The sequence below is a fragment of the Rhagoletis zephyria genome, unplaced genomic scaffold, assembly GCF_001687245.7.
Source record: "Rhagoletis zephyria isolate East Lansing unplaced genomic scaffold, Rhagoletis_zephyria_1.1 Rzeph_scaffold_01970, whole genome shotgun sequence".
NCBI classification, from domain to species: domain Eukaryota; kingdom Metazoa; phylum Arthropoda; class Insecta; order Diptera; family Tephritidae; genus Rhagoletis; species Rhagoletis zephyria.
The window spans coordinates 76437-89931 of NW_016159054.1; the positions used below are offsets into that span (position 1 = coordinate 76437).

General features: G+C 36.5%; 2 protein-coding genes and 1 long non-coding RNA gene across 3 annotated transcripts; 2 read left to right on the forward strand and 1 right to left on the reverse strand.

Moving 5' to 3' along the window:
- Nucleotides 1–499: 499 nt before the first annotated feature.
- On the forward strand, nt 500–1093 carry LOC108365714 (uncharacterized). The gene has a single exon (XM_017619840.1). The coding sequence runs from the start codon at nt 500–502 to the stop codon at nt 1091–1093; it is 594 nt and encodes a 197-aa protein (XP_017475329.1).
- A 394-nt stretch (nt 1094–1487) lies between these two features.
- Nucleotides 1488–3653, forward strand: LOC108365710 (putative nuclease HARBI1). Its single transcript, XM_017619833.1, has 4 exons — nt 1488–1666; nt 1722–2163; nt 2247–2391; nt 2451–3653. Exons 1-4 carry the CDS (start codon nt 1542–1544, stop codon nt 2837–2839), a joined length of 1101 nt encoding a protein of 366 aa, XP_017475322.1. The 5' UTR covers nt 1488–1541; the 3' UTR covers nt 2840–3653.
- Nucleotides 3654–9938: 6285 nt separating this feature from the next.
- On the reverse strand, nt 9939–11227 carry LOC108365713 (uncharacterized). The gene is made up of 4 exons (XR_001847991.1): nt 11187–11227; nt 10546–10998; nt 10352–10436; nt 9939–10265 (listed from the first exon to the last, which is right to left on the reverse strand). It is a non-coding gene; the product is annotated as an uncharacterized LOC108365713 (long non-coding RNA).
- Nucleotides 11228–13495: the final 2268 nt, after the last annotated feature.

Here is a 13495-nt window from a genome sequence, read left to right on the forward strand (position 1 = left end):
CATACATGGGGCTCGTGAACTATTATGGCAGATTCGTTAAAAACTTAAGCGACATAGTTCACCCGATCAATAGATTGCTGCAAGACAAAGTGACTTGGTCATTCGACAAAAAGTGCAAAGTGGCGTTCGAGGAAATAAAAAAGCAAATGCAATCAAACGTAATTCTTGCCCACTACGATTCAAAGTTGCCGATCACGTTAGCTGTGGATGCTAGCCCAATCGGGGTAGGGGCGGTCCTTAGCCACATGTATGAAGATGGCACTGAGAGACCCATTCAGTTCGCGTCACAGACTTTAAGCAAAGTGCAACAACGCTATTCGCAGCTCGACAAAGAGGCATACGCAATTATTTTCGGAATACGCAAGTTTTACCAATATTTATATGGAAGACAATTTACGCTCGTTACAGATAATCGGGCGATATCACAAATATTTGCACCTGGTAGAGGCATACCGATAAANGGCGAACCATTCACCCAGTAACTAACAAATCGCCATCGATGCTTATGCTAGGGCGGCAAATACAAACACGTTTGGATTTACTTTTGCCGCAAAATGGTCAAGCGGAATTCGGTAAGACACTACCAACAAAGAGGATTGACATAGGGGAAAGAGTAGCAGTACGCGATTACCTGTCAAAGCCCAAATGGAAATTTGGAGTAGTTGAGGCAAATAAAGGCGATTTGCATTATAGTGTCAGACGTCGAAAATGGACGAGACATATCGACCAAATGCGAAGATCAAGAGTATCAATCGACGATACGCCGGAAGATTCTTCTAAAGCAACAGGAATGCTAGCGGGAGGTCCAGTTAGCGAACAAATGGGAAGAGCTCAGAATCATTCATTATCGTCACATCAGACTCCAGATGCGGTCACAAATCACTCATCGCAATCATCATCTCAACCACATCAACCTGTCGAGGCACCACCTGAAGAAACACTTCGTGGAAAGGGCGGAGAAGAGGCTAACAAAAACCTACAGTCAGACACATCACAAAAGCCGACATCGACAACAACAACACTGGAATCACCCGAGACCATGCTGCGCCGTTCGCAAAGGCAACGTAAAATACCAAAACGTTTATTATCATAAATATGTATGTACATTGCAACCATTTATTCAATTCTAACTCTTGTAACTCTTGTTACTGAAACATTGTAAACCTTAGGAAAGAGAGAGAGATGTTATGTACATATATGAGAGATACACTTACCCCCCTATTATGAATTTCCATACGATAAACGATAAACGCTTGCAAGCGTATCGTATGAAATCAGTATTGGTATTGTCGTTTTCATACGCCCGATAGATGCACTATTGTGAATGACCGTGGTTTTTGTTTACTTTATTTTGTGAAATTGAGAGTGAGCAATAAAATAAAAATTAAAGGACATGTTTTCTACAACATCAATTGCGTTTTTTATAAATTTAAATGAAGGATATAATGAGACTCGCATAGAGGNCATTGTGAATGACCATGGTTTTTGTTTACTTTATTTTGTGAAATTGAGACAGAGCAATAAAAAAAAAATTAAAGGACATGTTTTCTACAATATCAATTGCGGTTTTTATAAATTTAAATGAAGGATATAATGAGACTCGCATAGAGGCTATCGAAAGAAGAAATTTAAGAGACGCTTCGAATCTGGAAATGAATTCTATATTGTAGGTAGCTCATAAATGTACATTTAAAAGTTCAATAATTAAGAAGCGCTTTTAGTTTTCAGAGGAATTTTCGACTTTCCAAAGAAGCAGTTATTTATATCCTGAATGAAGTAGAAAACGAATTGCGTGTACGGAAAAATAAGTCATCCATACCAAATATAATAAAGGTATGCGCAACTCTAAGATTTCTAGCCCAGGGATCATACCAACAGAGTGTTGGTAATGAGGCGTTACTTGGCTTAGCCCAACCTACTGTTTCCATTGTATTGAAAGAAACATTAAGTGCTTTGAAAACCACTCTATGTAGTAAGTGGATTAGCTCCAAGTATACTGAGGAAGAAAAGAGAAGAGCAAAATCTAGCTTCTTTGCATCAAGTGGTATTCCCGGAGTAATTGGATGCATTGACGGGACCCACATTAAGATTGTGGCACCAGAAAAAAGTTTGCAGCATTTGTATTACTGTCGAAAGGAGTATTTTAGCATAAATGCAATGCTAGTAAGTAAACAAATTTCTATAGAGTAATTTAAAGTATTTTAAATTTAATGTTTTTTCCTGTTACAATTTTGCGCCCGTTTTAGACCTGTGATGATTTAATGAATATAAAATACATCAATGCCGGGGTGCTTGGCACTACACACGACTCCATGGTTTTTCAAATGTCGGGATTAAAAAGACAATTGGAGTCAATGTATAACCGTGGTGAATCTAACACCTGGTTATTAGGTACTCAACTTGTAACTCAAACATTTCATATTTAATTTATTTACTTTTTATGTTTTAAGGTGACGCTGGATATGCCTTAGCGCCTTATTTGCTAACACCTTACAGGAATCCTGAAGAAGGTTCAGTAGAAAGTTTATATAACTCGCGGCACTCTAAAGCAAGGAATATTATTGAAAGGACGATTGGGGTTTTAAAGAGTCGGTTTCGCTGTTTGCTAAGTGCTCGCGCACTTCACTACACTCCTGCAAAAGCCACTTTGATCATAAATGTTTGTGCAGCTTTACATAATATTTGCAATCATTACAATGTACCATACGACGAAGAGGATATTGCAGATGTGCAAAATGAGAATTCGGAAATTGCAATAGAAACTTCTGAAAATGACTCTACTCCTATGCGACAAGCTGCAGAAGAAATCAGAAGAAATGTACTGTCTTGTTTGCATTGATTTTTACTATATTTCTTTAGGTTTTTATCAAAAAATAATAAAGCTTCTTGCTTCAGGTGCAAACTCAGTTTTTTTGGTGTATACTTCAATATTTGAAAGGCTTTGTTTCATCTCTTTTAGTGTGGCCAAAGTTTCCTTTTGAAAGTCAGCCTGCTGATCCGTCTGCCGCTCAAGGAGTGCAATTTGTTTTTCTTCTCCCTTTTAGGGTTAGAGCTGCTATTTCGGCCATGCACTCGCGAAGGTATCACATTTCGCGAAGGCCCTGGGATATCGTGGTCTGAATATATTTCCACTTCCGTAACGGACTCATTATCGTCATTATTTTCTATTCCAAATTCTTCGCCTGGCGGATTGTTGTAAGTGGTGTAGCTCATTAGCCTGTTCACCGTCTCTTCCAGATTTGAGAGTGGAACTGTGTTATTTGGCCCACCTCCAGTTGCTAAATTCTCTGCGTGGTTGTGAGCGCTCTTTTTCTTTGTTTTATATTTTAAATCGTTCCAAACGTACAGTAATAAAATATTTTAGTCTTTCAGTTCCAAATATACGCACTACTAATATGCTTACTCATTGCCATGCATCTGATGATCGTGTTGGTGTTCCTAACGAGTTCAGCTCCTGAGTAATTTTTTCCCAACGTGGTTTCGCGACAGTTTTATGACATATTCCTCTTGCGAGGTCGGTATTCTCCTCCATTAGCGAAGCAAGACGCTCTAGTTGATGCTTTGTACTCACAACTCTCGGCCTAAAGAAATTTTTGAATTGGGTTTATAACTAGTCCTAATCTATTTTTGCTCTTTTTAATACTTACATTATTCCAATTTCTCAAAATAATTAAGAAATTTTAATTTGGTATACTAGCACAGCAATCTATCGTTTAAAAATGGCGAACCGCTTGCAAGCATCTGAAATCGAACGGCTGAGACGATAGTTATCGTTTGGCAATATCATATTTTTACGATATACGACAAACGCTAACTATCGGATTTCATACGATAGACTTAGGGCCGTTTGCACCATGTCTAGTTAACGCTAACTGGAGGTCCATCCTTCAGTTAAGCACGTTAACTGCTTTATCGATCACATGTTATATGATGGGTGTCGATAACGTCGATAAAGATGTTTAACTGGGAGTTAAAATTAACTAGACATGGTGCAAACGGCCCTTAAATTCGTAATACGGGATAACAGAATGCAAGCGTTTATCGTGTATCGTATGAATTCATAATAGGGGGGTTACACACTTAAGCATAACATTCTACGTACACATACATACACACAGACGAACGAATAACGAAATGAACACTAGGTAAAACACTTGTATCACAAACGAATATGTAAAATAAAGTCAGTCGCAATCCAACCATTGTAGCGAGTTTACTGAAATATATAATATATATATATATTTTTTTCATTAAATGCACGCTTATATCGCAATAGAAATGGTTATTACAAATTAAACGAAATAAACTTGTTTTTTTTTGTAAGTTTTATTACGTTTCACCTGTGTGTAATCAAATCTTGCAATACATTTTTAATCAGCTTCCGGATGGGCTAGAGATTCGATACTTCAAGCTTAGCTCAGAACACGAGAACGAGACGATATGAAAGAAGAATTGATCTCCTACTTGGTCCAGGTATCGAGATATTTGGCAAACCCGTATTTATGGCCCGATTTGGTTCTTATTTGAAATGTATATTACATAAAAAGGAATAACTTTACGAACAATTAAACCGTTAGGTGGCTCAAAGTTGATTTTTCTTTTCTTCATTATGAGCTCAAAAAAGTCGGAAAGGAGCATATCGAGGGTTTATATTCAATACCCCTTATCTGCAATTTCCACAAGATTCAGCTTCTGATATAAAATCCACCTAAGAATTAAATGTCATCCACGCTTTCAATGCTAACGTTATAAATAGCTTGCTGGTAGCTTAAACTAGGTTCACATATAAGTAGATTATCCTCATTTTCGAGCTTAACACCCTAATCTGTAATTAGAACAAGAGATTAGCCATATAAAATACGTCCCTTGTTAAACTGTAATTATTAAATAATCTCAGATTTAACCGATAACTTGTCGGTGTCCATCCTAGCTTTATCGATTGTTTTTGCGAAAAAGAGCAGAAATGCCAAATGTAAAAGTAAACAAAAATGGACGCTAGCAAGGAAAAGAGGTTTGTAAAGGTATTTTTAATAAAATGTTCAAGTTAAAATATATTTATATTGTTTAATATAGCAGAAACACGTAATCACAGTGGCACAGAGAAGAAACATAAGTTTTCCTTGAGATGTGAGAATAACAAGCACAACAAATTTGACGGCTAATAATCTGAGATTTGCCTGTGTAAACGGGGTGATTAAAAACGAGCTTTGATGGAGATAATCAGCCTCATTGCGAGAGTCGTGTCGAATGCTAGTCGTTTTTCGAGAGTTGAATCGTATCGAAAATCCCATGTCATTGCCTAAAATTTCGACTCGACTAGTGTATTAAAACGGAAAAACTTGGCAGCACTGCACAGTTTTCGACGATTTTCGTCGTTTACTTATTTCAGCACGACAGTAGACAATGCTAATGTTGTCGAGTCGTATAATTTACCCCAATTTACGACTTACGCAATGAGGCTGAATATTGATATGTGAACATACTTGTAGGTCGGTGTCATGCATGAATGCATGGTGCAATACTACAAGGTGTATTGTACGTTGTGACAGCGCCAACTTGTACGCAATGTTGTATTTTGGAAGTACGCGAGAATCGGGCAATAAATGAAGCCCATTTACGAAATAGTAGTAGACTTCCTACTTTTTTGTACCTTTTTAACTACTACAGCAGAAAATGAAATTTATACGCAAAGTATTGAATAATTTAATCCTTTGCACTAATTTTGACTTTATGATTTTTATGTTAAAGTTAAATTTGGGGTAGGAAGATTTTTTATATTTTTAAAACTACTTTAGCAAATCATAAAGCACAATACATACTATCCGAACCTTAAGCTAAATATATATTTTTTAGAAGCTTTTATTTACTTTCACCTGTGAAATCAAATCTTGAAATCCTTTTTAACCAACTTCCCGATCAGATAGAGACTTGAAGCTGCAAACTTAGCTCAGAACTCGATGACAATAGGTGTGTATAGTAACATTTCCAGTATAAAATTGCAGCGAGAGCGTAAAAGCAAAATAGAGCGTGAAATTGAGAAGAAGAGAAAACTAGCAGAAGAAATTATTGAACACAAAACTAATAAAAACTTGCAAGTGAATAGTTGTTGCACTGTTTTGACATTCTGCTGTAAACACTTTACTATTTATAAAGCAGTTTTAAACTCTGCATTATACACAAGCACTTACACAGTCCAGTACATCATTAATATTTTGATTTCCATTCATTTTACTTTTGTTTGCCTAACCAATTCAACAAATGGCGGCTTTTGACATTTATTCTTCTTCTGCTAGTAAAAATTTCGCTAGCAAGAATTTGCAGCTCTCCCGTGTTATTACGCTTGTTACTATACACACCTAATGCAATATGAATGTTGAACTAATCCGCTAGGTGGCGCAGGTGTCGAGATATTTGAAAACCCGTATTTATGGTCCGATTTGGTTCATATTATTAACGTGTATTACTTTGATGGAAACAAAAATTGTTCCGTAAATTTTACTTTTAGTTTTTTTAACAATTAATGAAAGCTTGTTAAAAAAAAAAATTAATTACTTTTTTTATTTTGTAACAGGTAATTCATACCTCTGTTCCTTTTCAAGGAATGAAGTGTTTGAGTTCTGGTATCTCCAGTGGCAAAAATGAGAAAATTTTGGGACTTCTATTATAGCCAAATTCACGAAAGCAATTTAAGTGAAAAATGATTTTAATTTTTGGAATTTTAGATGGAAAGTGACAGAAAATAAGAATTAATTTTCCATTTAAATTGCTGGTGATACTGGCTGTTAGAGGCATTGCCAGATTTAAAAATGTGAATACTCGTGATATTGATTTGCGTACCAAAAATATATATAAAAGGCTTCGAGGGTTTTGGAAAGAGGCTCATGGGTAAAAGAAAACGTGAAAAGTTGTGCTTTTATCAAAACATGCTACCAAATTGCAGCCTGCATCAACAAGTGAACAGCCTGATGATAGAAGCCAAGGTGGTCGACCATTCAAGCAATTTTCGCATTGCAGTGGACGTTCTAAGCGAAGAAGATTAGAGCAGTTGGCGAATGTGGACCGATCAGCTGTAGAATGTTTGTTGTAAACTTCAGAAAATTCCAACAAAAGTGTTTGTGAAATCGACAGTGATAAAGTGCTTTCTATTATAACTGAAGCGAAACTCACCAAACATCAGTTAATTAGAAATTTTATTTATTCAAGAAAAAATTATAGGGGTATTCTCGAAGTCTTGCACGATGCACGGATTGCACGAAATGCGAAAATACTATGGCCCTTATTTTGAGTTGCGTTTGATTTTCGATCTTCGCTGGCACCGAAAGTGAAATTCGTATTATGAGCTATGCAAGCGTGTCGAAATTTTCGTTGAGTATCGAATTTTCTGTCAAACAGAATTTTGCTTTCGTTGGTGTAGAAAATTGTGAAAAATGTATGATTTTGCATTTGTTTCTTATTTTTGGCGGCGAGACACTAATTTTAGACAATTTTGATTCATTTTATGCAGTTCTAACGTCGTAAATACTAAACACAAGCTCGAAAGGCTAGCTTTACTTATGAAAGAAAATCCCAATACTCTGTTGGCACGATCTCTGAGAACAAAATCATAGAGCTCTTTATAGTTTTAATATATTTTAAATAGATTTGGATCACAAAATTTCTTAAATATATTGTACATCAAAATATATTCGGAAGACTACACTTAAACTCTCTCAAACTTTTTCTGCTCCTGGCCAGTTTTCTAAGCTCTCATCCTCTGACGAATCATTGAACCAGAACTCCGTGGTATTAATTTTTACCACGTTTTTATAAACTCGCATTTTTATTTCATTTTAATTTGCAGAAATTTACATATGTACATATGTATCACAGTATAGACAGTAACCAACCTTTTTTGGTTGTTGTTGTAGTAGTCGTTGTTGATGTAGATATATATACTTCTGAGGAAGGCACGGGGTTGTGTGCTACTACTTAATGATCTTCCTCAGACTTTTTCTTAGATTTCAGGGTTGTGTGCTGCACTATTATTAGATAAATAAATTTAAGCATTTGACAAATCGTGATTTTATTAAAAGAAAATTATAAATGGTGTTGAAAACGCAAACAAACGCCCCTGCGAAAGCTCTATTTTTGTGTGTTGTTAAAATTTATACATGGCGTATTGATGGTAATACAAGCAATGTATTCTTTTGTGGATTTTTTGTTACTTGAGAATTTAGACAACGTGCGAGCTGCCAGGTTCTGTTATGAATATAATTAACACAAGCTTTTCCACGTGGTTGCCTTTCAATAAATAGAATAAACAAATATTCGCAAATAAATTGGATTTATTTTATAACTGACAACTAACGTACGCTTTTTGTTCTTTTCTCCATTTTGATTTTGACTCTTAATTACTGCCAACAACGTTATGTGTATACATATTTACAAGCTGTCAAAATTTTGCGTAGTCCCACGAGCTAGGTAAAAACTATGGCATTCGTATTCACAACGAGAAATCTCAAAATTTTTGTTTGGTCTTTCCAAATTTTCTCTTTTTTATCAGTTGGCAAAGGCCCTCAGTGGCAGCGCTCCGAGCGTTGAGATAGTAATTTCATGTCAATTAGTAGAAAAGTTCCATGTTGAAAAAACTTTTTATTATGGCGAGAAAATTTTACATTTCTGCTGTGCCAATTCGTAACTTTTCACTGCTGGAAATTTTTGACAGTTGCTCTGGTGCAAAAGAAGTTCAGCAATTAAAATCAGAAATTATACAAAAAAGACTTGTCTTTACTGACTTTTATTCTTCTAGAACTAAAAGCCATGCATTTATTAGACGCCTTAGTAATAAAATTAGAACAAAAAAATTCTTCAAAACCGTCAGGCCGGGTTGAAAATTTTCATTCACCTCATAGTTAACAAAAATTTACAATCCGTAGTACTTTTCTATCAATTCGCAAATGTCGTTTGCACAAAAAAGGCTATGAAATGCGTTTTATTTAAATCGTTTAGAAAATGAGTCATTTATGTATACCACTTAATGTGGAATTATTCAATAAATTTCGTTTTACACTATACTTTTTGAAACTATTTGGAGTTAATTATTTTTTGTTTCTTAAAAGCAACCCTGCGTGCTTGGAAGGCGTGTGTACCAATAATTTCATCCCTAGCATATTCATCCCCGAGGAAGGCAGTCGCCAAATTCACCGAAGGTTGTTTATTGGTTATCTTGTGATATGTATAAGCACCAAGAATGATAGAATACAAGATTGCGCATTCCCGCAGAATGACATTTGTGGCAACGGGTAAACAAAGAATATGGCGAAGAACAATGAGTTGACAGTTGTGAATTTGCAGTGAGAAAACGTGTTTTCTTCTCGATTCACCAATTTCTCAAGCCATCTTTGAATATAGCCAATTAAGCACTACGTTAACAAAAAATATACAACCATTCTTGAAATGTGTTCAAAAGAATAGGTCTTATTAATTAACTATTTAGAATTTTTGTGTTTGTATTGCAGGTACCGAAAAAGTGATAATATCTTGTCGCAGCGCATGTTTTCCTGCAGAAAGTGGTCGATGCTTGCTTACCCCCGATTTTAGTTTGTAATCTGTGGTATTTCAACGTTTTCAACTTAACATGTCGTGTTTAAAAGTGGTCCGTAAAGTGCTTCATGCATATTACGCTGGTGTCTAAATTTTATGGCTTCTCCTGCCGGCAGAACTCTACCCACTTTCTGGCCAAGGCGTCGTCGCGGGGAAACAAAAAAAACTGCATTTGGGGGCTTTACCCCTACGGCTGCTGCAATTCAACACACGACACGACATTTTTATACAAATAAAACGTTTTTTACTTCAGAACGCACGAATTACCTCGATTTTTCACTTGAAAGTACACAATACGTTTGCAATACGTTTGCACTTGTTTCTAAACAAAAAGTTTGTTTACGTATTGCCATAAATGTCAAAGTCGGCAAAACCAAAGTAGCGGTTTCGGGAATGTGCCACCTTCAGTTCATTTCACCATGAGTTTTGGACATATATGTTACCATTTGAACAACAAATACTACCAAGTTTTAAGAGACTATTTAATGCAACTCAGGTCAAAAAAGCGCAGTTTAGACCAAAATAAGCAACTCTAAAAAACAGATGATCGCAGCTGTGGCCCAGGGTGACGTCTATTGCTAAGATATCTCACTTGTATTTGTAAACAATGTTTTCGACTAAGCGTGCCTGTATGATCTGGTGAATTTAATTAACTTGAAGTTGATGCACCAATGCCTTGCCATCTAAAAAACATTCGTGAAAAGAGCAAAATAAAATAATAGATTCAGTGATGTATTATAATGAGTCCACAGAAGACTTATGTACTTACCGCCAGTTTCATGTGACATACGCGCCAACCTATCCGCAGTTTCTAAGGATAGCATATTTTGATTGTCCAGGAAGCTCATGATATTCTATAGAAGAGTATAATTAATCATTGAGTTTTAGCGTCGTAGAAAAAGTGCGCAAAATAATTGTAAAAGTAAGCAATATACAGCTTAATATTTACATATTTTTACATACCGCAATGACTAATACTTCTATTGTATGCAACTACATGTTATGTGAGTGACTTCATTGAATAGGTGTGTATTTAATTAATAGGATGCGTGGCTACATAATCTTTCAATTGATCTCTCAACATGAAAGCACTTCTTGTAGCGTTGTTTGACATTGATCGACCAGTTCCTCGTAGGGGTGTTGAGATTTCTTGGCGCCATAATGCATTTAATACATTGTCTCCTTCATATCGATGAACATATTCAGGTGGGCAATAACTGCCATCGTTTAGCTTTAAAAAATGATGTAGCAGCGCTGTTGCTTTCACGATGCTCTCCGCGCTTGATGGTTGCATTTGCAATGGGGATAGCAAAATCCTCCATCGTGCTGTCATAATTCCGAAGGCGTTTTCAATAACACGCCGAGCTCTTGAAAGGCGCTTATTAAAATTTTCACGATCGGGTGGCAGATGCAATCCTGAAATTAAAAAAAGGCTTATTTGTATGTACATACATATGCACATAGTATAGATCATAGTATAGATGCAAATAATGGTTGAGTTGCAAGTTGTATCAATGCAAAGCATCAGACTCTTTTATTTCCAAACTATAAATGCAACTTTCAACATAACCATTTTCTATGCAATATATTTTCCGTATACTAACCAGGATATGGTCGCATTAAATTTTTTTTTAAAGGAAATGCTGCATCTCCAACGAAATAATGGGCCGTATGAATAAAAATAAGCAATTGCTTTTTCTTAAAATTTCAGATCTTTTACTCAATTTATTCAAACAAAATTGAAATTCATACGGCCCAATGAGGAAACTTAATATTGCTGTCTGGTAAAAAGTCATCCTCAGGCAGGTCTAGTTGATCATGGAACAGCCTTTGACCAAATCCAGAATTCCAAAGCACACCGCCGTCGCTTTGCGAACCGTACGCACCAATATCGATAAAAGTAAATGTGTGCTTCGCATCGCAACATGCTAATAATACGATGGAGTAAGTACCCTTGTAATTGTAAAATAGAGATCCGGAGTTGGAAGGACATTTTAAAGTGATGTGCTTTCCGTCGATTGCGCCCACACAGTACGCGAAATTCCAAATAGTGTTGAAGTCATGGGATATACGTTTCCACTCGTGCCTTTTTGGCACAGACAAATATACACTGCCAAGTTCACTCCAAAGCGCTTCGCAGGTTTCCAAAATTATTTTGTTGACTGTGGAGCGACCCATTTTATACGCTGTAGCGTACAAATGCTGAGTTCCCCCGTGTGCTAGGAAACTATGAATGTAATGCACACAAATCAGTATGGAATTTTCTTTAGAAATATTTACTTACTTCAATGTTAAGAATAGTCTCATCTCTGCAGAAATCGACGGCCTGTTGGAACACTTTATGAGGCGTTCCTTCACGAGCCCAAAGAGCAAATCAAACACCTCCTTAGTCATCCTCACCGTAGTTTTGAACTGCTCCGGGTCATTTTTGTACATTTCGTCAAAACTGGTTACAAATAGTCCATCAATGTCGCGACTTAAGTAAAGAGGTCTTACCCACTCCCGCCGCCGAGAATTAATTTTCTTCAAACACTCGCGAGCCTCTTACATAAGTAGCACTATTGTAAGAAATGGCTCACCGCATACGTTCCACGGAAATTAAATAAACTTTGCTAACGCTTATGTATATGCTTATTTATTGAAGCTTAACAAAAACATGAAATTTAAATTTCTCGTTTGAATATAAAATGATACGCTATATGACTCGTTTTACACTTGTGTGTTTCGTGCGCCTCGCTTAAGCTTCCATCGATGTATCTCTAGAATTTTCATTAGTCAACTTAGCTGCTGTCCATCAATTCGGTGGCGGTAGCGTTGCCACCTACAAAAATATATTACAGGGTGCCTAACAACTATTAATACTATTTCGATAAAAGATGACATTATTTTTTTAATAACGCTCGAGGATACACAAATATTTTCACTGGCAAAAACAAAACAAATGTCTATTTGATGATTTAAATTATTGGGCCGCCTTCCTATGAAGCTATACCGCCGTAAATAATTCGGCTTTGTTGTATTTGTTTGCGTTTTATTAACTAAATTATACATTTTTTCTTATTTCCCAGTTGTTTACTCTACCACGTCGCTTGAACAAATGTCATCGCCGGCGCTGTCAAAACGTTCATTGCACAGTATACCAGTAGAAAAGGTTTTTGTTTTTGTAGCTGATTCGTGGTGAAAGTCCTTTATGGGGACCAAATTTCCCCACAAGAAATTGAGCGCATGGTTGCTTTTGGGTCCCAAAAGAATGAATATTAGAAAACATTTAAAAAAAGTCTAAGGTAATAAAATTATATGCAACTAAAAATAATCACAATAATTTGCACTTATGAGTTAATGTGATAATCATGTGTAAAAACTCTTTTCAACTATTATTTTTNATAAGTAACGCCTTCAAATTGGGAATCCTGTACCTTTGTCTGATGGCGTTGATAGTTACTGCGAGATTCTGATGGTGGTTCCTGTCATGGACTTCTTTGACAACTAAGGCTGACACTCCGTGTTCTGGTGGTAGCAAAATCGGTCGTCGCCCTTGGTATGGTAGGTATGCCGCCTCATCGATGCGGCCGCTCAGTCGTAGTACACCAATTTCATCAACATACGGTGACAGCTTGCATAGAGAGCTTCGCTTACTAAGTTTGCGCGCCGCTGCCAAGTCGGATATCTCATTCGCGTAGCACTCCAGCTGGACTAATTTGCAAATCATGTTTTCGGCAGCTTCGATTTCTGTCACGTTCAGGCTCGTTGATGAATTAACTTCGCTTCTTGGCTGCTTTCGGAACAGGTTCACTGCACGCATCACCCAAGCTGTAGTACGTCGCAGCTTCAGAAACGAACCAAATCTTGAGAAGTCTATGACCGAGTTGCGTGGCTGCACCAGTAGTATCGCTTCGGTCTTAATTTCTTCTGG